This window comes from Diachasma alloeum, unplaced genomic scaffold (genome assembly GCF_001412515.2).
Source record: "Diachasma alloeum isolate Michigan unplaced genomic scaffold, Dall2.0 Dall_scaffold_00430, whole genome shotgun sequence".
NCBI lineage: Eukaryota > Metazoa > Arthropoda > Insecta > Hymenoptera > Braconidae > Diachasma > Diachasma alloeum.
Window position 1 is genome coordinate 708740 of NW_021680569.1, and position 24120 is coordinate 732859.

Below are 24120 nucleotides of genomic sequence, written 5' to 3' on the forward strand. Positions count from 1 at the left end.
CACAGGTGTATAAAAATACAACTGCGTGAAACACACACTAGTATGAAACTTCACCTGCGTGAAATACACAGCAGTATGAAAATTCGGCTGCGTGAAACACACAAACTTCACGCATGCGTGGAGTATGCGTGGAGTAGTGTATGGAGTGTACGGGAGTGATTCACGCAATGGTGCGAATAGTCACGGCCATATAAATATTCTTCTTTTTTTGATGGTCCCATGCACCCCAAATTTACGGGACGTGAATTGATTAATCAGTGAATTAACGGCGGTAGATAACTAATAAAAAAGTTTCTCATGAAATAAAAATTGTCATTGATTAAATTTATCTTCTCAATTTTTAAATCTGATTCTTTACATCTGTTGATGCGTTGACAATGAATTATTCATGCACATAAAGCGGATTAAAATGTAATCATTGTTGAGTGATTCACTGATTCAATGAAATCTATTCATCATGAGATAGTCTCAATGTTAAATAATAATAAAAGATTCAATATTGCATTATGCTCGAATAAATGTAACATCTATTAACTCAAAATTCATTTACACACGTGATGAACAATGGTAGCGAACAAAAGGGAGAGTTGGTGGTTTATACCAGAAGTCTGCGCCCCGAATTTCCATAGACGTTATGCATTGTGTGAGTCATTTGAACTCGTTTGGGTCTTCTGTCCTATTATTCTCGGGAAATAAAGAGACCACGTGGAGACTACTGAGGCATGTTTTACATGAGTGTCTGACACGTGTGACACATGAGATGAGTCTCCCCTGGTTGGGAAAATCGTTCTTAAAATCATCTGCACTACATTTTGCGACCCACCCCTTCTCCACCTCGTATTTCGTGTTCTCAATGATTGTCAACATCGCTGCCCAAGTTTTATTTCTGCGTTTGAGTGAAAACATTTCGGAGAAATAAATTGGAAATCCCTGGATAAATCGAAGCACTCGTTGGCGAATTTCCAGGGCCTCTGCTATTGTCGTTATGTACTTTTGCATGGGAGAGGGCATAAAAACGTCGAGACGACGATTTAGGCGTGTGTGGTAACGAGAAGAAAAGATTCAACGGCGGAAAGGGAGAAAAAAAATGGAAATCGTTCCGTGGAATTCGATGGACTTCGGGTGCCATTTAATCCCGGAAGAGGGAAATTGAGGGACGCCGGAGGGTTCAAGGGTGCTAACGTCGATATTCGAGGTTTCTTCTCTGATTTTTTTTGTTTCTCATCTCATGGCGCTTGGGAACATGCGGAACGACATGTTTTTACCCTGACCGCGTTTATTCCCCTTATAAACGAAATAGAGGGATGAGCAGAGATAAAATCCAATTCCAGTTGTAATGTTTTGGATCGGCGATTTTCACGGATTGTCAGGCGTAAAAAAAATTGACTTTGCGATTTTTTTTTCGTTCTTTCCATCTTTTTTTTAATCCGAAGTTTACATTACTCATTGTGCAAGAGGATTTCATCTGCTATAAAAAAATAGCTTGACATTTTCTTGTTCAAAAAAATGATTAAAGAAAAAAATTGAGATCAACTCGTTCTCTTCTTACAATTTTCATTTCCATCGAATCAATTATTCACTTTGTTTAATTAGTTGAATTGAAATCATTTTGATGACACGAATCAAATAATTGAATTCCCTCATTCACTGATTCGAATTAATCAATTTACTCTGATTTATTCAGACAATAACTGCCCCCGAAAGCAGAAAATTGTTTTCCCGACATGTGAAATACACCAGTGGTTTGATGTTTAATGTGATCTCATATATTTCACAGCACACAGACCGTGAAATATCCCAGTGCGTTTGAAAAATACAACAATACAGGAAACAGCCGTATCGAGTTCTCAAAGCAACACATGTGGGTCAGTATCCACTAGTCCGAGTAGTTATTGCCATTTAAAGTTCTCCGAATACCGAACTCTGACACTCACCGATTAAGCCCGACGGCGATTGAGACGGTGACGACATGAATCAATTCTCCCAGTTGCATTTTGCATACAGACAGTTCCACGAAAATGAGATGTCAGTTAAAATCACATCCATACATCTATCTTTATGAATAATTAGCTGAGAGACTCAACAAGCGGATGAATTCAGGGAAATTGGAGCATCAAAAGGCTGTTTGTTGCAGCTTGCACTTGTGAAATTTCATCCAAAAGGAAACTAAATCTTTAATCTCTCAGGCGCGACGAAAAATCCACATTTGAATCTTTCATAAATGTGAAATTATCTCGGTAATGAGTGATTTTAGAAAAAAACATGAGAAGACTTTTTTTGTGGAGAATCAAATTTCCAAAACAAAAAGTCTTTTCACATTTTCTCTTAGACCCTCTCGTTACCTAGATAATTCCAGATTTATCGCCAGGCATAAAACAACTCCAGTTGAAAAAAAAAATTGAGTTGAATCCGACATTTGTTTGAAGAAGAGACTGAAATACCACAAATCACCCGCCAAAGTCACTCCCATTTGATCTAACTCATAAACATCAAGGGAAATGGACAATATTTACTCCGATTCACCTCCTCGATTCACTTATTTTCGCTCAATTCTAATTTCAGAGTTCAACCCAGTTAACTTTCCTACTCCTCGCCCCCCGTCCCGGTTCCTCGTCTATCCCTCGGAAAAAAAATTCTCCAATGTGTTGAACGGCCGTTGGTAAACTTTTCCACTGTTCCTAGCACTGAACAATCCCACAAAATAGAAAGAAAAAAATGTAAAGTTGAATGCAAACTGCCGTTCAATAAATCCCGATGTAAACATTTTGCAATTACACGTGAGGGCAGTATCCGAGCCGTTGAGACTGCTAGTGTTAAAGTTGCAGTGATAAATATTTCCGCGCGGTTTCCGCAGGGTTCAAGTGGAAAAAGGGGGGCACAAAACGAAAGAAAAAAGAAGAGGGGAAGACGTGATAAATCGAGATTTTCTGTGAAAAAAAAAACCCAAGGGTTTTGCGGATATAAACACAGCCCTGATAAGCACTGGGTCCAGATAACGGACGGAGAGGATATTTTATTATTCTTTTGTGAGAAAGAGGAAAACCGTTAGGTGCATCGAAGGGTTTGAGTACCCCCATAAAAGTGGAACGGCATTGGTACCTCCATTTATCCTGGAATTTCCACGATTTCGGTGCCACCATAAATCGAACTAAAAAGGGAAAACTAAGAGGAAAACTTACCTTTTTCGGAGAGGATGAGTTTTATCGTCTCAGATACCAGTGAATTCCGTTCAGAAATCCGGGATTATCTGAAAAAAAAAAAATGAATTACATGAGGTTTTCTAATTTACATCTCCATTGAAACATGTTACACCCGAATTCACATTTCTATTAAAATATCCCATAAAAAATAACTCAAACTTCATTGTAAAAAATGAAAAATAAATTATTAAAGCCTCATCAAAAGGGTGTCATCATCACAATACAACACGGATCAGTTACTCTATTTCTCTATGCTCTGCACACAATCCCCGGTGACACATAATCTCGAGTGGAACAGCCGGTAGTCTACCTATTTAAATGAATACACGAGACACATCCCGGGAAATTGCAACAAAAATAAAAAACATGTTCCATATGAAAGGGTTTTCCATCAACTGGACCTTCCTCGAGGGCTTCATATGCCGTCGTGACTGACGTGTACCTCTCCATTACATGAATGCCACAGAAAATAAAGACATTGAAGCAATTGAACGGAATACAACTGCAAAAACTCATTTTTTTCTGGAAATATTTTTACCACTTCTCATATTCCGTGGGTGTAGGGAGAATAACGAGGAAAATGCAATGGGTTGATAACGAATTTATCTGACAAGGGGTCGCCCCCCCCCTCCCCCTCGTCGTCCTTCGACAGAATGAAACGAGAATGGGAATGAATGGAAAATGGAAATGTTTTGAGTCTGCAAACGCCAGAATCGAAATTTCATTGCATAATATTTTCTCCTTTTATTTCTATTTTTCTTATATTTACATCGAAGAGATGAGGAACAAAGGGGATACGAGTCTGAAGAGGCGTAACCAAGAGTATAAGGGATTCTCTTTTAGGTTTAAATTCAATTTGAAACATCGAAGAAGTAGAAGGAAATACAAAAATACCCACGGGAGGGACTTTGGATGGTCTCGAGGTAGAAAGGATATATCCGATACTCTACGATATAGAGTTTGTATACAAACTCTCCGGGATTTATACACATCGGGATGGGACTGCCGTCATCATTCTGTTCTCAATGCGAAAATAGGAAAAAAAATAAAGTTTTCATTTCTTTGTCACTTTTGTGACTCACTACCCTCTAATTCAGTCTCTCCAGAGTCTCTGAAATAAAAATAATAGTGAGGAGAGAATGAAATAAGAGGGAACGAGGAGCCCAGCGAATATAAACAGCGACCTTGTCTGGGTGGAGGTACACAAGAGGAAAAAGAAATGGAGTTTGTAAAAAATGTTGAGTGGATGAAAGATGGAAAAAGCGGGCGTCAAGGGCTTGCGGGGAAATTCGTTTTGTTTTTTGGTTTACAAGTCGACGGGTTGTATACACGTGTGTCTTTAATGTTGGGCCTTTGAGGTTACCCTCAGCCCACACAATTCTCATTGTTGTACATTCTTCGTAAATTTGGTTTTAGGAGGTTTTTATACTTCCGGTTGAAATGGCAGAATTTTTCGTAGTATTGTGTTTAGTTCTCCGGAGAATTCCAGGGTTTATTCTAAAATTATTGTCATTTCAGGATATTTTATTCAAATGAGACTATTAGTACTTCATAATTATTTTCGAAATCGTAATAAATCTCTTCATTTTAGAAAATTTAGTAAATTTTTTTTTAGAAATTCTTCAAATTCATGGGCAGTTGACAAGTAATTCGTAGGAGTGACATCATGAATTAATTGAAAATTCAAGAATATATTCACCCGGATTGTCCTGATTACTATTAATTTTCATAAAATTACAGTTACAATCGATTTTTCCATAATTTTTCAAGTTTTCAAAAACGAAATTCTTGGGAATGCCGGTGAAACTTCAATGTGATAAAACTTTCCAAGGAGTGTACCAGAAATTTTACCCAAAAATTTTCATCACTGTATTTATTATATTCATAAGAAGAGAACCCATTAAAAAATGAAATTTCCCATACCATTTAATTGACAAACTTGATGATTTTACGAAGATATAAAATGTCCTCGTATCCTCAATATGAATGCGGAATTTATGTCGACCCCTGACATTTCTCCATTAATTTAGCATAAAAACGGAAAAAACCGGGGGAAAAGATGAAATGACAGGAGTCGCAGTGGAGTCAAGAGTATAAGATTATAATGGGGCGATTTCACGCTGGGGTAATTTCGAATAGCACGAGGCGACCAAAGAGTACGACCCACGCGATTCACTTCGATCGGTCGAACCACTCGGGCTCGTTTCACTCGAGCTGCAGGTAGTTTCCCAGCGATAATTGAACCAGCAGTGGCTGCACAAAGCGAGTAAAACACAATACCCGTATTTCCAACGAGTGCTGAATAAATTACCGGCTCATTTGATGATAAGATTTTGGGGGGCACTCGCCAACCTTTAATCGAGATCTCTCAGATATGAGGGGTTTGTGGGGTGGGGTGGGGAGGGGCTGGTCTTTACTTGATTCCAGTGGGTATGTCAAAGTGGAAGCACTGTTAATCAACCACAATTCCGTGTTGAGTAGCAAACCGAGTCGGGTGCTCTTCGCTGATTCAATTACAGACCAACCGCCCTTATTCAGTTTGAGTTGACTGAGGCTGATGCATCAAAGGGAGTCGAGGAATTTCTAAGCTAAATTCTTACTTAGAATGGGAATTCATCAACCCAATTCAGTGAATTCAGGGGGAAAAGGAGGTGTCTAGACGTGTCTAGCTATTGCTGTGTTTTTTTAAACTACAGCACAAAGAAGAAAGATTTGTTTTGAGGCTTGTGATCTTGATTTGAAATTATTGGACAACTCAAATTGAATATTCCAAAAAAATTCGTTTTAAGACCTTCGGAAACTTAAATCACGGTAATTTCTCTTTGGGTTTAGGGTTTTATTAGAGAAAGTGTAGTTTTCCCCGATGAGAATGGGAATTTATTAACCCAATTCAGTGGATTCAGGGGGAAGAAGACTGGGCTGTCTAGACATGTCTAGGTATTACGATAATTCATTTTAACTATATCCCAAAGGAGAAAGATTTGTTTTAAAGATTGTGATCTGGACTCAAAATTATTGGAAAACTCAAAATAATTTTTTTGAAAAATCTCATTTTAATAATTAAAAAATGTTTAGTTGAATTAATTTCTCTTCGGGTCTAGGATTTTTTAGAAGAGAAAAGTGTTAAGTTTTCCCCACTGAGCGTGAGAATTCATTAACCCAATTCTTTTTGTCAGTCGAATCAGGGGAGGGAGGCCTGGGGCGCCTAGACAGCTCGAAATATCATTAAATTCCTGAAATTCCGGAGTTTTGACTGACGTGTAGAGTCAACCCAATTCTGCGAACTCCTAGAAAAATCCTGTGACTTTCCAAAAAGTTCAAAAACTTTCAATTGATTTTTTTTCGATAATTCCACCAATTTTCTAGCTCTCCAATTTCTCAAAATATTCCAAATTAGATCATTAAGGAAGTTGCACAAGTGGGAATAAACAGGTCCTCATTTTCTCTGTTCAGCCCTGAGTCGAGGATTTGGTTCTGATTGGACGTACACAGGTCTTTCAAGATCTCTCCAGACCTAGATGGACCTGGTAAGTCCTAATCAGTTCTGCGACGTACTTTTCCAGAGACCTTTCGAATCCTCAGTTCTTTTCGGTCCTGAGAAGTCCTCCTCGATGCTACCGAGAACGCGTGATTTTACGAGCGGGTGAAGGGGAAGGCATGTATGCGGAGGGTTGAAATTTGTAGCCAACGAGGAGACAGGGTTGCAGAATATAGTTTAGCCACCCTCATCTCCCCGTTTGCAGGCGGTGTTTAAATAAAAAATAGTGAACGTTGATTCTGTATTTATTGACCCCCTGATGCCAATGAAACCCTCGGAGGTGACAGAAATGGGGAAAAAAAATTTTTCATTTTCACGTGGGTCAAGGGTGAAAGTCGATTTTCGCCAAAATTGAATTTTTTCGCCAAGTGAAAGTTGATTCTGTATTTTCTAACAATTCTGATGCCAATGAAACCCCCGAAGGCGCGACAAAAGTCGAAATAAAATTTTTTTTTTCACCCCGAGCCAAAGAGTCAGATTTTCTGTTTTTCCAGAGGGAAAGTCGACTTTCGCCAAAATCGAATTTTTTAGCTGGGTGAGCGTTGATTCCAACTATTTGAGCGACGGGCTATTCAGAACTCTCAAAAGTATGTGAAAAAAGTGAAAACTGAGAAAGTTTTTTTTTTCAAATTTTCAAAGGGTCAGATTTTCGGTTTTTCCCGGGGAAGGTCGACTTTCGCCAAAATCGAATTTTTTAGCCGGGTGAACGTTGATTCCAACTATTTAAGCGACGGGCTATTCAGAACTATCAAAAGTATGTGGAAAAAGTGAAAAATGAAAAAAAATTTTTTTCACCGGAGGCCAAAGTGTCGGATCTTGGATTTTTCCGGGGGGAAAGTCGGTCCAAGGGTCACAAGGGTCAAAGTGTCAGATCTTGGATTTTTCGCCAAAATCGAATTTTTTAGCCGGGTGAACGTTGATTCCAACTATTTAAGCGACGGGCTATTCAGAACTATCAAAAGTATGTGGAAAAAGTGAAAAATGAAAAAAAAAATTTTTCACCGGAGGCCAAAGTGTCGGATCTTGGATTTTTCCGGGGGGAAAGTCGGTCCAAGGGTCACAAGGGTCAAAGTGTCAGATCTTGGATTTTTCGCCAAAATCGAATTTTTTAGCCGGGTGAACGTTGATTCCAACTATTTAAGCGACGGGCTATTCAGAACTCTCAAAAGTATGTGGAAAAAGTGAGAACTGAAAAAAAAAATTTCTCACCGGGGGCCACAGGGTCAGATTTTCGGTTTTTACTTGGAATAAGGGTCAGATTTGTTAACACTTTCATTTTTTATTTGGATAATGCATGCAAGCGGATGGACAAGAGTGGCTAGAATAGATTCTGCAACCTTCTCTCCTTGTTGGGTAAAAATGTCAAGCCTCCACATACATGCATCTCCCCTCCACCCTCTCGTGGAATGTCGATTTTCGAGATTAAAAAAAAACCATAATTGCATTTTTGATTTCAATAACGCATGAGTAAACAGGGATATGAACGCAGATTTAATATAGGCCCATAGAATTACGGGGACCGGCAAGGATTTGGAAAGTCTGAATACAAGTCCTACTTACACCTAACAAGTGCTGAAATGGGACATAACCAGAGGTAGAAGGGTCTCGGAAGCACTTGGGAAGAGGCTTCCCAAGACCTATCCAGTTCTGAACGGAAAGACCCAAGTAGAACTTGTCAGGTCCAATTATTAGCATTACAGCTGCCAATCTCCCCAACTCCTCAAATTAAAATAGTGACCCGGTTAAAAATAATGATCCAGCCTCTCTCCTAACAACGAAAAAGAAAAAATTAATCCAAGTTTGATAAACAGAGTGTGGAAACCCCCTAGCCAGTCTTGCACCCTCCCCCACCCAAATATTCCAATCCCAATTAATCCGTAACAAAGTTCGTGACGCTGTTGATATTCTGGAATTATGCATTGGACCCTTAGACGGGGTGGCAGTTCACCCCCTAGAGGCGTCCGAACAGCCCCGCATATCAAAACCCTCTGTCTATAGTTCCTCCACGAGGCGAAGCCCACACATGCGCGCACCCAAGTCATGAATAGAAACACGTAGAAACGGGATAAGATAGCACTGCAACAACGTTCCAATTGCTACAGGGGCCCAGTGATCGTTCTCTCGAGAGGCTGGGCTGCCTCTTGAATAAAAATTCTCTCTCCTACTACCGGCATCTCAAGGGGGGTAGTTTTTTTTACCGCGGGCAGCCAGCCAACCCTGCGCATGCATCTCCATCCTCACCCATACGTACGCCGACTCACAACGGGAATCATCGAATGCCCATTTTAATGAGAAAAAATAATAAACAAAAAGGGGAGTAAAAAAAACCAATAAAATGAACGTGAATTGTTCATCCATCTTTTATCGATCTTTACCGACCTGTAGATCCGGTTGGCACTGCACCCGGGGGTGGGAGGGAGGATGTAGCTCACGCGCGTTACCATGACAACCATCGCAACCCCGGTACGATGCAGAGGTGCTCAATCGAACCCTTTACCCCATTCCCAGAGATACTGCAGCTGCCCCCAGATATCTACAGCGTAACCTTCACCCCCGCGTTCTGTCCAATCTGTGACAATAAAATACTATGCACGTTTACTCCAGATAACGTGGATTCGTCTTTTACTGAAGTAGGTGAAATGAGGGAAACATTCAGGATCAATCGCATGGGGATTCAAGATTTATTGCTATCGATCGGATTTTTTGGGAGGAATTGTCACGTGTGTGAATGAATGTTGCGGTATTTTTTTTAAAGAAATGAATGCTTCAAGGACGAGGTGACGAGGAAGGAAAAATCCAAAGTTGATAATATTATTTATTCAATTCCCCATCGGACTCATCTTGCATAGAAAATATTTATGTTTATTCGCTTGTGATACTTCCCATCTCCATTTCCTCGTGTTTTCGTGAAATGGGGGAAAATTCAGGACGAATGGCATTGGGAGTTGAATTTATTTTTATCGATTTAATTTTTTTAGAGGAATTATCACGCGTGTATGAATGAATGCATTATTTTTTCGAGAGAAAAATTTGGTACAAAGACGAGGGGTGAAAAATGCAAGGTTGACAATAATATTTATTCAATTCCCCATCAGACTCATCCTGCATAGAAAATATTGATGTTTATCCACTCGTAATACCCCTCATTTCCATTTCCTCATGTTTCTTTCATTCCTCCGAAACTCATTAAAGCCACTCGAGCTGCAAATACAGAAGCCTCTTTATTTGTTGAGAAAAAGAAAATCGAGAAAATATTGGTTGACTCAGCGACGCGACGGAATCCGAGATCTGCGGATCGATCCAGCATCTTTTGTTTTCACTTGCCAGAATGCTCCAAAACCGTTGATACGACGAGAGCCTAGTAAATGGTCTTTGTGAACGGCTTTTCAAGAGAATCTCTCCTTGTCTACAGCAGCTCCTCAGTAATTGAAAAAAAGAAGAGAGTAATGAAGTTCCACTCCTTCCGTCTCCACTTCTTAATAGGTAAATAATAGATTGAAGCAGTCTGAAGTGATTTTCAATCTTCCCATTTGCCCGCTCGCCGAGGAGAGAAGCAAAGTAGAAAAATTGCACGCAAAAAAAAAACAAAAGGGTGGGACAATTGGAGATGCCCAGAAGACACTGTGAATTTATTTATGAGTCTAAATTCATGGGAGAGGACGGGCTTGCTCTCGTCACTCGAAACCCCTCATCATGGAGGACTTCATGAGGCACTTTCTCCAAGGACTTGAAAAAGCCCCCGGGGAAAATTACCAGAGGGAACACCCCAGGGTCAAATTCGTGCTCACTGTTCTGACTCTTGTTTGTCCTCTTATTTCCCTACGATTGAGGGAGAAAGACTCGAGTGCGGGCGAAATGGGGATTTGGGTGTATCCCAGGTTCGTCAAAGTTCTCCGGAGGCATTATTCAGATGCGCCGGTGGATAGGGGCTGCCAGACGTCATGTGGGATTGACGATGTAATGTAAAATTCAAATTTTTTGGAATATCGCGGAGAGTGGGAGTCACTGCATTACAGAGGCAAAGGCATTTCGATGGAGATTGCTGAAGTGGGAAACTCACTTTTGTTGGATTCGGTCTGCCAATATTCGTTGAATGTATTTGAGCTTGATCTGTTGGGGATTTTGGCAATACTCGCGTAAAGATAGTACTTTTATGGGTTCTTTGACATCAGCTCTGGTAAACGGACTACTTTAGCCGCGAAAACTCGAGAATAGCAGAATGAAATTGCTCTATTTATTGATTTTTTGTTGTCCAGTGATTTCCTTTACTTTCAAAATGAGACCTGAGTCGTTCAAATCACAAACAGTTTATTTTACTCCGCCCTTCTCATTTGTCATTCAATAATTGATGTCAAGTTACATTCAGCACTTATATGCAATACTTTAAAATCAGATTAAAGTGTAAATTGCAAGTGCCATACATCAAATACCACTTGGTAATAGAGCTCTTCTCCCGGTAACATTTAAAGTCTCCCAAATCCGAGACATTAGCGCCATTACATCTCCCAAATGACTTCTGCTTTCCCCCGGAAATGCCGACCTCTTGCATTAACCACACATTCACCCCGCAATACAAGAATACATCGGTGAATTAATAGTTATGTCTCACTGCTAGATATTCCCATTTTCTCCATTCCCATCCCACGAAGAAAACTCTATTCCGTTGCAACAAAGGAAAATGACTCTGTACTATTGCCACACGTGTAGACACTTCGACACCCCATTTATGTTTGTACGTATCATTTGGACACTCCCGAGTGAGAGACTAACGCTGATAGAACTATACAAGGAAAATAGGGATGGGCATTAACGCCACCGCCGTGGGGTGGGGGGGGGGGGGGGGGTGTACGAATAAGAGTGGAACAGAGTGAATTGTTCGGTGAAAAGGTGCTCGCTCTAACGAAGCGCCATTTCACCAAGTGCCGGGCGGAATATTTTTTGTTTCATTTTTTTATTTTTCTCCTCCTCACTCTGTATTTCTATACTCTTTTGGATGTTTCAAGGGGCTTCGCCCATTTTAAACCACAATCATCGTTTTTCGAGGGTACATTTCTCTTTTTTATTCCTTCCACCCTCCAAGATTTTTTATCTTCATCTTTTCTTTTTGTTTCAGTATTTGTGGGGAAATTTTGCCGTTTTGCTCGGACTATTTTTCATGAAACAATGCACGATTGCCATTTTAATATTTCCGGATTGAGGTTTTTGTTGTTCTGTCGTTTATTTTGCGGTATTTTAATTGGTGATTGAAATATTGGCGGGATAATGAATCCGTTGGGGGAGATAATTATTCATCTATTTAACAATGCGGAAAATTTGAGGGGATTAAAATAATTTTATTAGTGTTAGTATTTATACAGATTTTTTTTTATTGAGACTGTTGTGGAAGTTTTTGTTGTCCCGTCGCTTATGTATTTCAATTATTAATTAAGTTATTTATTCATTTGAAAATAAGAAAAAGTTGAAGGATTTAACGTATTTATTACGGCGTGAATTCTTACTGTATCAAAGTCATTGTCTTGATAGTTGAGTAGTCTCGCCAATCTACCTTTATTAAAATTCATATTTTCATGAAAATTCTAGTGTTATGTCGAGCCAACATCCTTGGAATTTCAAACACGAATATATCCTGGACAGGAGCCATAGTAATACAACATCCTGGCGTCTCTCCAGACGTTTAACAGGCTTTTCCTCCTTTTTTGTGAAGGGTAGGGGCTGCAACTCTCCCTCTGCCAAAACTCCTCGACAGATTCCCCCTGATCCGCATTTGCAATGAATCCCACCGCCTCGAGTCGGCTCCATAAACGTCAATATTTGATCGCGAGATATTTTTTAAAGGATAAGAGCGAGAAATATCGTGCGATCTGCACTGGGTCAGTATCACTTGTTCGATTTACCGAGGAAGAAAAAAATTACGAGAAAAAAATATATTCAGGGGGTGTAACTGCCTTGAGAGGGCTGGCATTATTGTGCATGTATTTTGCCAACAGGGAGTATCTTTTCACAACTCCCCTCTTTTCACCGCTACCTCAGGCCATTTAACCGTAATTTCCGAGAGAGAGAAGAAAAATTCTGACACCTCATTTTAGCTCCACAACCCCCCGAAATTTAGCTTCATTAATTTTCATGAGCGATAATCTGTTATGAGATTATTTTTTATAATAAAAAAAGATAACGCAGGAAGGATGGACGGAAATTTCCCTGCATGAAGAGAAATAAATTAATTCATGAGGCCAATTTACGGAGCAATTTCATTTCGCCAAAATAAATGAATTCCTCCGCTGATTATTTACGGGATTTTTTTTCCTGCACGACTTGATGGGGAACCTTGCGGAAGATAAATAAACAGGGAATACCGAGAGTGAATGGAAAATATTTTGAATGGAGCAGTCGTCACTGGAAAACATTGAGCTTAAATGTATATCTGGATGTTGTGAGTCATGGTCGCTCCGGCAGTTAATTTTGGCTGGACTTTTTTTTGGTTTACAATTCGCGCGTTCCAAGCGTCGTCTGCCGGTCGCTCACACATATCTGACACGTCATTCGAGACGTTAAGTCGATCACTATAAAAAGACATTAACAAACTTGGGAGTCTCAGAAGAGCAAATAAATCGAATGGAAGGAGCCAATCAATACGGACGAGTGAAGGAAATATTTATGGAGTTTGAGCTTTGAGTGAATTATTGAAGTATTTTTTTATTTGTTGCAATTGCAAACAAAGTTATCTTTAGAGTGGATTTTTTAAAAATATCCCTAGGGGAGGGCAATGGACACTTTTGACTTTAAAAAAAATGAAATTTTTTTTTTTTATGCTTATTTTATATCGCTTCGAGTCTGATGAGACTATATGGCGATTGATCAAGACTTTAAAAATGGTTAGATCTCACCATTCTGNAAAAAAAAAAAAAAAAAAAAAAAAAAAAAAAAAAAAAAAAAAAAAAAAAAAAAAAAAAAAAAAAAAAAAAAAAAAAAAAAAAAAAAAAAAAAAAAAAAATGAAATTAAAAAAATTCAGTTTCACCAAAGGTTCAATGAATTAGCGACATTTAAAAAGAAGCTAAAAATGTCTGTAATACTGTATACAAATTTCAAAGTCCCTTCTTTCAATTAAATTTCAATTTTTCCTGCATTGAATCAACCCTTCCAATGCACTTACGCACGACTGCACCCAGATCGGACAGTCTGACTGCTCACGCCTACAGGACTGGTCATTTGGGAATCGAATTCGTATGTCCCCGAGACTCGTGATATTTCCATCAACAAAAGTCTCTCGGAGTTGTGACGCTGGAAAATTTCTCACGCATCGTTTAATCCCCAGCACTCACCAGACACAAACATAGGGGAAAATTATTCGAACATTTACTCGTGATATTTCAATTCATCGAGTGAATTTACGAGTGGGATGGGCGAAAATTTCTGAGGGGATCGGTTAATCTCATTTTGAGGCAACGAAAAATCCATCAGAGGGTTATTACGGGCCACCGTAAATCCCGTCTTATGATTCTCCTTTTTTAGCCATGATTTTCCTCGTCGCCTTGCACGTGCGGAGGATTAAAATTGGACGGAAATTATGGTGGTAGGTGGCCCCTGAGATTTTGGGTACATCGAGGGAGTCTGTAGACGTCACCCTTACGGGATTCCCAAGCCGGAAATAAAGACGACGAGCCAGTGGGTGAATGGGTGGGGCTTAAACCTATTTGATTATGTCCCACCCTTCATCATCGAGTTTTCGGGAGTGATGAGGTGTCAAATGTACTTCAGATATTAGGAGCAAAGGTCCATATGGTCCATTAATATTTTTAGGGGTCTTCCATTCTACGAAGATTTGCGGAAATTCTTTACAGAAGATTCAATATTAGTTCAAGACATTTATGTGATTTCTGGAATGAAACGGAATCGTCTCTCGATCTTCCCTTTTTTAGAAGATTACGACAATTTAATACACTATAATGCCACTGACATTTCATTCTTTTTTCACTCGGGGCCAAAGTGTCAGATCTTGGATTTTTCCCGGGGGAAAGTCGACTTTCGGCAAAATCGAATTTTTTCGCCGAGTGAGCGGGGATTCTGTATCTACTGACGATTCTGATGCTAATGAAACCCTCAGAGGTGCCAGAAATGTCGAAATAAAAATTTTTTTTTTCACCCGGGGCCAAAGTGTCAGATCTTGGATTTTTCCCGGGGGATAGGCGACTTTCGCCAAAATCGAGTTTTTTCGTGAAGTGAATGTTGATTGTGTATTTATTGACCCCGCTAATGTCAATGAAACCCTCGGCCGCGCCAGAAATGTTGAAATAAAAAATTTTTTTTTCACCCGGGGTCAAGTTGCAGATCTTGGATTTTCCCCGGGGGAAAGTCGACTTTCGTCAAAATCGAGTTTTTTCGTCAAGTGAATGTTGATTCTGTATTTATTGACCCCGGTAATGCCAATGAAACCCTCGGCCGGGCCAGAAATGTCGAAGCAAATTTTTTTTTTCTTTCGGGGCCAAAGTCAACTCCATGAAAATTCAATTTTTTTCCACCACTAAAGGCCCCAAAATAAAACAAGTACGTTTCTGAATAAGAAACCCCTCATTTATCCTATCGTAAATATAAATTAAAAATGGTAATGGCTGAAAGGGGTTTGAAGATCGAGTTACCAGCTGACCACAATAAATTGCAGGGTAGTTTCACCCCCGACGCATTCCCGCCGCCAGATGCAATGACTCCCCTTGCGTTGGTTTGTCGAATGGCACTGGACACTAACAGGGCTTTGACTCTGGACCAAATACAGTGGCATTGCCACTCCCGCTACATCATGTATATACATGACGTTTCGATGCATCTCCATTTGGCTGATCGTGGGGAGGATCTCGCAGAATGATTCCCACGTGTGCCCAAGCGAAGGGAGGATCGCCCCGAGAGTGAGTTGTGGCTGTACAACCCTTCGCCGCCAATAATCCACCGAGGAGTGTGCTAGCATGCACTCGATGGTGTATGATCCTCGATGGACAGCGTTATCTAACAAAACCAGGATAGACAAACGCAGTTGAGCCACTGACGCACATCAATTTTACTACAATGGGACACCATCAGTGCAGAGTTTGTACTCGTCTCGTCTGACAATGAGAGGGAAATCACATTTCACGCGAGTACTCGGGGGTATTTTGGGGAATGCTGATGGAATTTTCAGTCATTGTTTCGAATGTTTCATCCCACGTGATGGATAATGCATGCAGTTGTCTGTGGGAGATGCCCCAAAACAATTTTTTAATTAAAAATGTTGCTTCCAAAGAGTTAAATTCATATAAATTCTCCAATCTAAAGTAATGTTTTCGTTTCGATGGAATGCTTCTCCGAATATTGAATGAATCGTAAAATGATGGGGTAAATTTCAATAGCAATCGGAAAATGAACTTTTTTAATTTTCAATTGATCTCATCATCACCAGTAAATTCATCCGTCCTTATCGTTTAATTCGTTTAATTACTCAATATGTGAAGTGGAGGGGAAAAAAGGCAGTCGTGGGAGGGTGCGTGACAGAAGGCCATGTATTCACCCTCGCGTGAGGGAAATTGAAGGGATGCACACACAAAACAGGGAGTGTGAGAGGGAGGTGATGGTTTTTATCACTCAGCTGTGACAATGTATCCCTCGAAAATTCATTTTTCTCACTTTTTGATGAATTGATGGAAGTAGATTCCCTAGAAATGCTTTGCCGAGTTAATTACAGCCCCTCTCAGTGGTTGTGATTTCACCGTAAACTGTGGAATCACGTTTTTACGCCTCTCTGCCTCTTTCGATCCTCAACTCAACGGAGGCAATGAAAATGGCAGACGCATCGAATACCCCAACCCCGATAGCTTCTCAACCTGTGCCCCATTCCACTCTCGAATGTTTCAGTACAACAGAAGTCAGCTCTTGTCCCTTATATTATACGAGAGGGCATCCTCTGAAACTTTCCAATGCTATACGTTTCCGGGTAAAAGCTTTTCCCGTCTTATCTTGGGGTAAAAAAAAAAGTTTGGACAACCGAACACTTTTCACTCTGTCCAATCAAATTTTTTTTTTCTTCAGAAGAGTTGGTAGTGACTTTTTAAATGTAAAGAAATTTAAAGTTGCTGCACTCTCCTTTTTCACATGTTGAAGAAGATAAATGACTCAATATCAAATTCTGAACTAGATTTGCATTACACAATCACGGAAATTTCTTTATCGCTGACTTTCTATTCATTTTGAAGGTTCTATTGCTGCTTAGTTCCACTCTAGAGAGCGCAAAAAATTCTCCAATGGAATTTTCTCGCGAAACTATTTCCACGCGTCGAAAATATTCCAGCAAATATTTTTTCTCTCGAAATGTTCCGAATTCTTCCAATAAATTTTTTTTTTCAGAAAAGTTCTGCATTGTTTTTCTTTACATTAGCGAAATCATTTGCAGTATAAAATCACGAGAATTTTTTTATCGTCAACTTTTAATCCCTTTGGAAAATCTTGAATGGAATTTTCTCACGAAAGTATTTCCACTCGCCTAGAATATTTCATGAAATATTTTTCCCCTGGAAATGTTCCAGATTCTTCGCTGATGGATGCAGTAAGTATCCACGGCCCTCGCAAAATGAAAGATAGGGATCTGCCAACGTGTATCTCCCGGTATTCGGATTCCCTGCTAACTAAGAGGTGGATACAACGATTAGTATGTTAATGACGAGCTCTGTGGGATACTAACGACTCTCAGCTGAATAAAATCCCGTGAAAAGGGTCTAGACGACAAAAGAGAATAAGCGAGAAGGAGAAAAAAAAACGCCTCGAAATAGACTGGCGAAAATTCTTCTGCATTCACGTTTGTAAATAATTACTGTGCGAATGAAACTGTGAGAAAATTGTGGAGAAGGAGAGTACGAGAGGGTTTAATAATACTGGAGTCAGCATAATCATGTTCGGCACGAAGTTGCGCACGTGGATGGAGGCGCATATCGTGCGACCGAAGAAAAAAAAGGATCGTAAAAAGGGCGACAAGGGCTTTGACTCAAATTGCAATTCACCGGGGAGCCACAGTGCCAATCGATCACCAGCACCTCATCAGGTACGTTAATTCACTCAGACGAGTGCTGATGAAAGGACTGAATGAAAAAATTACGACTCTAGGCTGCATTCTTCATTTTTTCGATTTCTCCGTTCCTTTAGAATTTTTTAAATTAAAACTTCTCAATTGAATTTCACTGCAAATAATTCTAATTAACAATTAATAAATAACTTCATGTGATTTGCTCATGTTTAATGAAGGGAAATGGGAGAATTAGTGCTTTAAAAGCTTCCAAGTATTCGTTAAATAAACTGAATAAGAAAAAAACCAGTTCCATTAGGGGGTCTTATGTCAGACTCATATATTCACCCCAGGGGACGAGTCTTTGTCGAGAATATTTACTGGGCTTTTTCCACCCGTCGTGTTACTGTTTAATATTCAGTTCTCGATGGGTCGAATAATGAAAGCTTGCCAAAGTGCCCGGTGTGATATTTATGAACAGCATTTAAAGCCCAATATCTGAACGGCAACTTGAATGCTACCACTGGAATTATGATGTGTGCATAATGAGGGCAACTGCATTCCGGAGGGATTTCTTTTCTACAAATTTTTAAAATTAAGTAGAGAAATACTGAGTTGTGCCAGACGAGAAAAAATTATTCAAATTCAGATGAGGAATGAAAATATTTTGTATTCTATGGAAATTATGAGCTAATTTTCCTCGAAAATGAATGGAAATCTCGTTATTTCCATTGGATTTAAATATATTCATCGAAAAATCATTTTCAAGTTCCATTGAAACATGAAGCAGTAAAATAATTTAATAATGCATCAAATCGTTTTCTTTTTTCGTCAATTTTAATGATGAAATGTAGGAATGGTCTTTGAAGGCATCATGAATTCGTATTTCCCGAGTATAAAGGACTCTCCATTACAAAGATTGGTTAGACACCCAATTAGGGCATTCCCTTTGAGTCACGAATTCCCACTGTTCCATTTTGGCTTGTTATCCCATATTCCCAGAATAATTCTGTTCTCCTTTTGCCAGGTCCATCCATTGAATTCACCAGCTAAAAACGTAGACAGTATTATCCTCGGTAAAACAGCCACATACGTTGGCACAACGACAAACTCATCGTCTGGTAATTCCGGTGGAAACGGTAGTGTTAATCTCTCATCACCAGAGAGTGCATACAGCACTGGTTACTCAACGGACGGCACATCGCCAGGTGCAAGTTTCCCACCTGAGTATTACATTAATATAAGAACTGGTAAGCATTATTTTCAAAGTAACAAGGGAACAAGAAGTGCAAAGTGCGGTGTGGCCAACGGTCCGGGAAATGAGAAGCAGGAGGAGCCAACTGAGAACAGGGTGAACGGAAACATTACCATGACGAGGGAAAATAAACTAGCTGGAGAGATTCGCACCAGTACTCCATTCAAGGTACTGAAAAAACATTGCGTGAAGTACAGGGCTGACTGATATTGCCGGAAGAGTAAATGAAAAATAATTACTCGTGATGTAATAACATTTTACATGATTCATTCTTTTTACCAAGAGTCTTGTATATTTTATGATGGAATATAAACTGTTTTATTCCTTCTAAATGAAGTTATCAAAAACGTAGCTGAAACTAGCGGAAGATGCGCCAGCGGAATTTTCAATTTGGGGAAATTTAGGTGTAAAAATATTGTTAAGTCATGAGCAAAATCGATCGCACTTGAAAAAAGTTTCAGCTTTATCTATTCAACTCTCATTTGTTGAATCCTGCGAAATTGAAATACCAATCAAACATGAATATTTCAATTAGTGATTCAAATGCAATTTCACCCAGCTCTGATAAATTATAAGAGACAGAATGAGAAAATATCCCTTCATTTTTAAAAGGGGAGGAAAAGCCGCTGGATGTTGGACAAATGTTGTCAATTACAACAGTATAATTGAATGAACCCGTGTGAGAAATACAGTCGCACTGAAAAATATCAGTCAGTCGAGTGGAGAATGATAATAACTCACTAATGAATACTCGTGGAATAATCGAGAGCGAGTGGCTTTTCCTCTTTTAATTACGAATTTTCTAGAATATGGTCTGTTGGCAGAGTTTTGTTGAGTGCTCACACGTGGTTAATTGGAGTCAAAATGCTGACATTCAATCTTTCATCCGTTTTTTTTTTAAACGCGTTGAAAATTATTGAATGATGATTTTCTTTTGAGAGAGTTCATGACCCCGAGATTAACTATTTCAACACACTGTGTCACTCTGGAGTTAAAAAAACTCAACGATGCAGTTCTTAGAGATACCGTTGGTCGGCTTCTGGCATCAAAGCTTTTCGTGCCACTCCCCCCGCCCCCCCCCTCTATTTTTCTTGTTTACCTCTGGCACTATCTCTCTTCGAGTCTTCTCGCGACGCTCGCTCGTGTATACATATTTGAGTGTAAAAAAGGAGGAAGGAAAATGTCTAGTTTGAAAACTGCTGAGGAAGGCTTTTTGTTACTGTCCACCATGGTTCCTCCTCTTTCCAATTTTTTTCATTCCCATTGACCGATGTTTGAAGCTTTTCGAGTCACTGACTATCCTTCAAAATTCATTAGAAATCAAATTTCGCTCGGACAAATTAACACGAACCGAATGTCACTCCTCGTCACAATTTTTGCTCTTTTATTTTCATGAAATTCTCACTGTGCAATGAATGCCGACGGGTGGTAGAGTTCGTTTAATATGTAAATCAAATTGCTCGACTTGGTGGGGAACGTCGAAATGGTGGAAAGAGTGTGCAGAGAGTCCAGAAAATTCAAAAATTCCGGGGATACTCTCCACGAATTATTCTAGGTGGATATTGTTGACAAAGGTTTTCATTAAATTTTTTTCTCTCAGAAATATGAAAAATTGAATTGTCAGCACGAGCTCAAACGAGGGATGAATAATAATGGATCCAGGGAGATGGGGGAATTTGTGATTCTGCAAGCTGGCTGAGTTTTTTTTTCCTCCCTATTACATGTTGCAATATTAAGAACACGAATGTTAAAATTGAATTGAAAAATTGACGTTAGCAGCGAAAAATTGAATCAGCATCCGGTTGACCCCAGCTATATCAATTTTTGCCGGAAATTTCAGGGGACAGAGGTAGCAATCAGCCACCCCCACAAATCCCAGCAGTGTCAGCAAAGTCCGCAGACCCTAAATCGTAATGCATCCCATGTACACAGAAGAACAGAGTCGTATTCAGCAGCAGACGTAACGATACGAAATAGTTTGCCAATTCCTTCGTCCATACCACCACCACTTGTTTCATCACCTACCATCCAATCACCAAGACAACGTTCACGAATACGTACGAATCCATGGCTATCAGCCAACTCATCCAGCTCTAGTACAACTGGTTGTGGCAATGGTGGTGGTTACAAGTCTCGTTTAACATTGAATGAAACTAGTAGCAGTTCAGGACTCAAACTCACCGAGTCCTCGGGCAGTGCTAGTGACGTTAATGTGAATAATCATCGCACCAACCAGGGAAGAAGGGAGTGCAGACAGGAGAGTCTCAGTGCTGGTCGCAGTCCGTAAGTTTCATCAAGGGGAAAACTCAATAAAAACATTTACAAGTACAAGTCCCGCCGATACGCGAAACTTTTGGTTTAATTAGTGCTAGTTTCGTGATATCATTCGATTCAGTTTCATTCAATGAAATTCTGTACATTCGCACCAATTGAATTTTCGTCGCGTTTTTTTCTCCCCCTTTTCCTCAATTTTTCTTCTATTTTCCAACGTCGAAAGTTTTAATCACGAGACCGAGGCACGCTGCGTCTGCGGAGTTTCCAATGTTCGTGAATTTCTATTCCCCCGAGTGGACTCCACCGTTACTCCTCTCTTGTTATTTGGGAAATTCTTTTGCCGAGTGAAAGGGAAAAAGAATGGGGGAAGTTATGATGAGATGTTCTTCGTGGTTTATAGGAAAGTTAACTTTGTGAAAACGTTATGATGATAATACAAAGGGATTTATCAGCGAGAAAAAATGGGAATGGACTTTAGAAATTTTTGTTGCGAAGTGATGAAACATAATGGGTTAAAATTTACTTTGGAAAATTCATGGAAAGTTGACTAGGCATTTAGGGGGATTAAATTTCAGATTTCAATGAAAACTTCTCGTAATTTCAATCGAAAAAAAAAATTTTAATTTAGAGTTTTCAATAACGAAATTCCTTAAAATTCCAGTGGAACTGTCACTTGATGAAAATTGCAAAAAAGTCTACCGGAAATTTCAGTCAAAAGTTTTTAACAGTGTATTTTCAGAAGAATGTCAATTCGCAAAGAAGACAAGTCAAACATTAGTTTTTGTCCTCCCAAAGTTTGACCCCCTTGTAACATCAAATAAACTGACAAAAGCCTGCAAAAAAGCTTGTTGTCCCCTCCCGCAATAAAAAATTCTCTCCCCTAGAATAAACCAAAACTGGCGAATCTCCCCGGGAATGGATCGCGCCAAGCTCCCCCCGTGCCTCTCCCGCCGCAGTAGTTCAAGCTCCTCGGGCTCCTCAATAACCCAGAGCATAAGATCCTCGGAGGACGACATAACTCTCAACGAGATGATGGGCAAGTTCGACGAGTCCTACATATACGAGAAGGAAACCGACATTCTCTCAGACAGCGATCCAACAGACTGCGAGGACTACGTCAATCACTCGCCGTCGGACGTGGACACAGGTCAGGACGGGGGTGACGAGAACGACCCCTTCGAGAGCTCGGACTTCGACTACATCGACAACGGTAGCTTCCTGGACCTGGAGACCCTCGAGGGAAGTTTCCCGAACACCGGGCACTGCACGTACTTCACTTTTACAAGCGAACTAACGCGAAGAAGCACTCGCCTCCGCGACTCCATCCTGAAGCGTCGATCAAGGGAGGAAATGCAGCACCGCTCGAGCCTCCGGAGCAGTTCCAAACGCCAGAGCCTCCGTCACAAGAAACTCGAGGATAAACCGTTGGAGAAACGAAAGAAACGCCAGTCCCAGCGGCGAAAGCCCATCTTCGACAAATGCGATGACGCTGCGGCAAACTTGAATCGAGTTTTGGTGGAGCGAATGCTGTTAAAGAACTCGGGCTTCAATCAGGGCAGCAGGAGTGTCGGAGGGACACCGATCTGCTTGCGTCGAAGGAAGCACCACGATGTCAACGAGAATCTCTCCCCAATCCGCCAGAACGACCCGAGAAACTTCATCAATCCTTCCCTGATGGAGAACGAAATCGTCAAGAGAAGATCCAACTCCATCAGTTACGTCAATGGCAATATTGTGAGACAGAGAGTCTCTGGAAATGCTTACATGACGACTTTCGCGTCGGAGATAGCGCTGATCGAGGCGGACAAAGAGGCGGATAGAAAGTACAGGGAGCTCATCATGGAGGCTGAGAATATCCTGGTTAATATGAAGAATGCATCCTCTCCGGTGATTCCTTCGCCCTCTCGACGAGTTCACAATGGGCTTGCTAACAAGAGAGTTGAGTTGATAAAGAATACCGAGTTGAATATTGAACTGGCGCTTTCGAAGAGCAGAAATTCCCAGCCGGAGTTGCAGAGTGGAAACATCAAGGATATCGAACACACTAGTCCTAAGAGACAGTTCAATCAGATGGGCTCACCCTTTCATCGGTTTATGGAGAGGAATTGTTACAGGCAGGAAGTGGTCAAGTGTCCGGATTCACCGGTTCTCGGGAGGAGGACTCCGCAGGTCTCTCCAAGCAGGGGTTTTGTGGCTAGCAGGATGGCCATGATGGAGGAGGGGAGGGAGAGGGCTAGGAGTCGAGTGGTGGAGGTCAATGGGGTCAGGTCTTTCAGTCAGGATGGACGGGTGGAGAACTTCCCGAAGGATCCGCTTTTCTCGGCTGCACCGAAGAACGGATTTGGGAAGAAGAAGGAGATGAGGCAGAAGGATGAGGGGATTACCAGCAGTTCCTCGGATTCAGAGGACAGGGGGGAGGCCAGGAGGAGGGCTCCGTTGTTGACGTTCAGGTATGGGAATTAAATTAGGGGTGAAGTGGGTAATTTAATGGGGTAGGGTAGAACAAGTGATTCGAACTTTTTTTTTCGGGGCTCGACGAGAGGTGACTTATGTTTCATTGATTTTTCGTAGGTCTGTCGATATGGGGCCTGTTAAGGAGAGCACGTACTACTGTCCCCAGAGTGAGCCAGTCAAGAGGAAAGTTTACGCTGGTAGTACTACCTATGGGAGAATACAAAAGACTCTGGGGGAAAGACATGTGGTTCTGAGAAATTCCGATGGGGATACAGCCACTGATGATACAGGTACCTCCATCGATTCGTATTAATTCAGACGTGAAGTGGGGAAAGGCGAGAGAATGAAACAATTTTTCACATTTTGTTTTCGTAATCTTCA

The 24120-nt window shown here is 40.5% G+C and overlaps 1 protein-coding gene across 1 annotated transcript in view; it reads left to right on the forward strand.

The window, feature by feature from the left end:
- Nucleotides 1–24120, forward strand: part of LOC107042246 — a 35306-nt gene that overhangs the window by 7976 nt on the left and 3210 nt on the right. The window contains exons 2-6 of the mRNA XM_015263224.2: nt 17284–17795; nt 18784–19179; nt 20852–21294; nt 22170–23735; nt 23857–24029. Coding sequence (XP_015118710.1) covers nt 17646–17795; nt 18784–19179; nt 20852–21294; nt 22170–23735; nt 23857–24029 — 2728 coding nt within the window. The 5' untranslated portion in view covers nt 17284–17645. The remainder of the gene's footprint in view (nt 1–17283; nt 17796–18783; nt 19180–20851; nt 21295–22169; nt 23736–23856; nt 24030–24120) is intronic.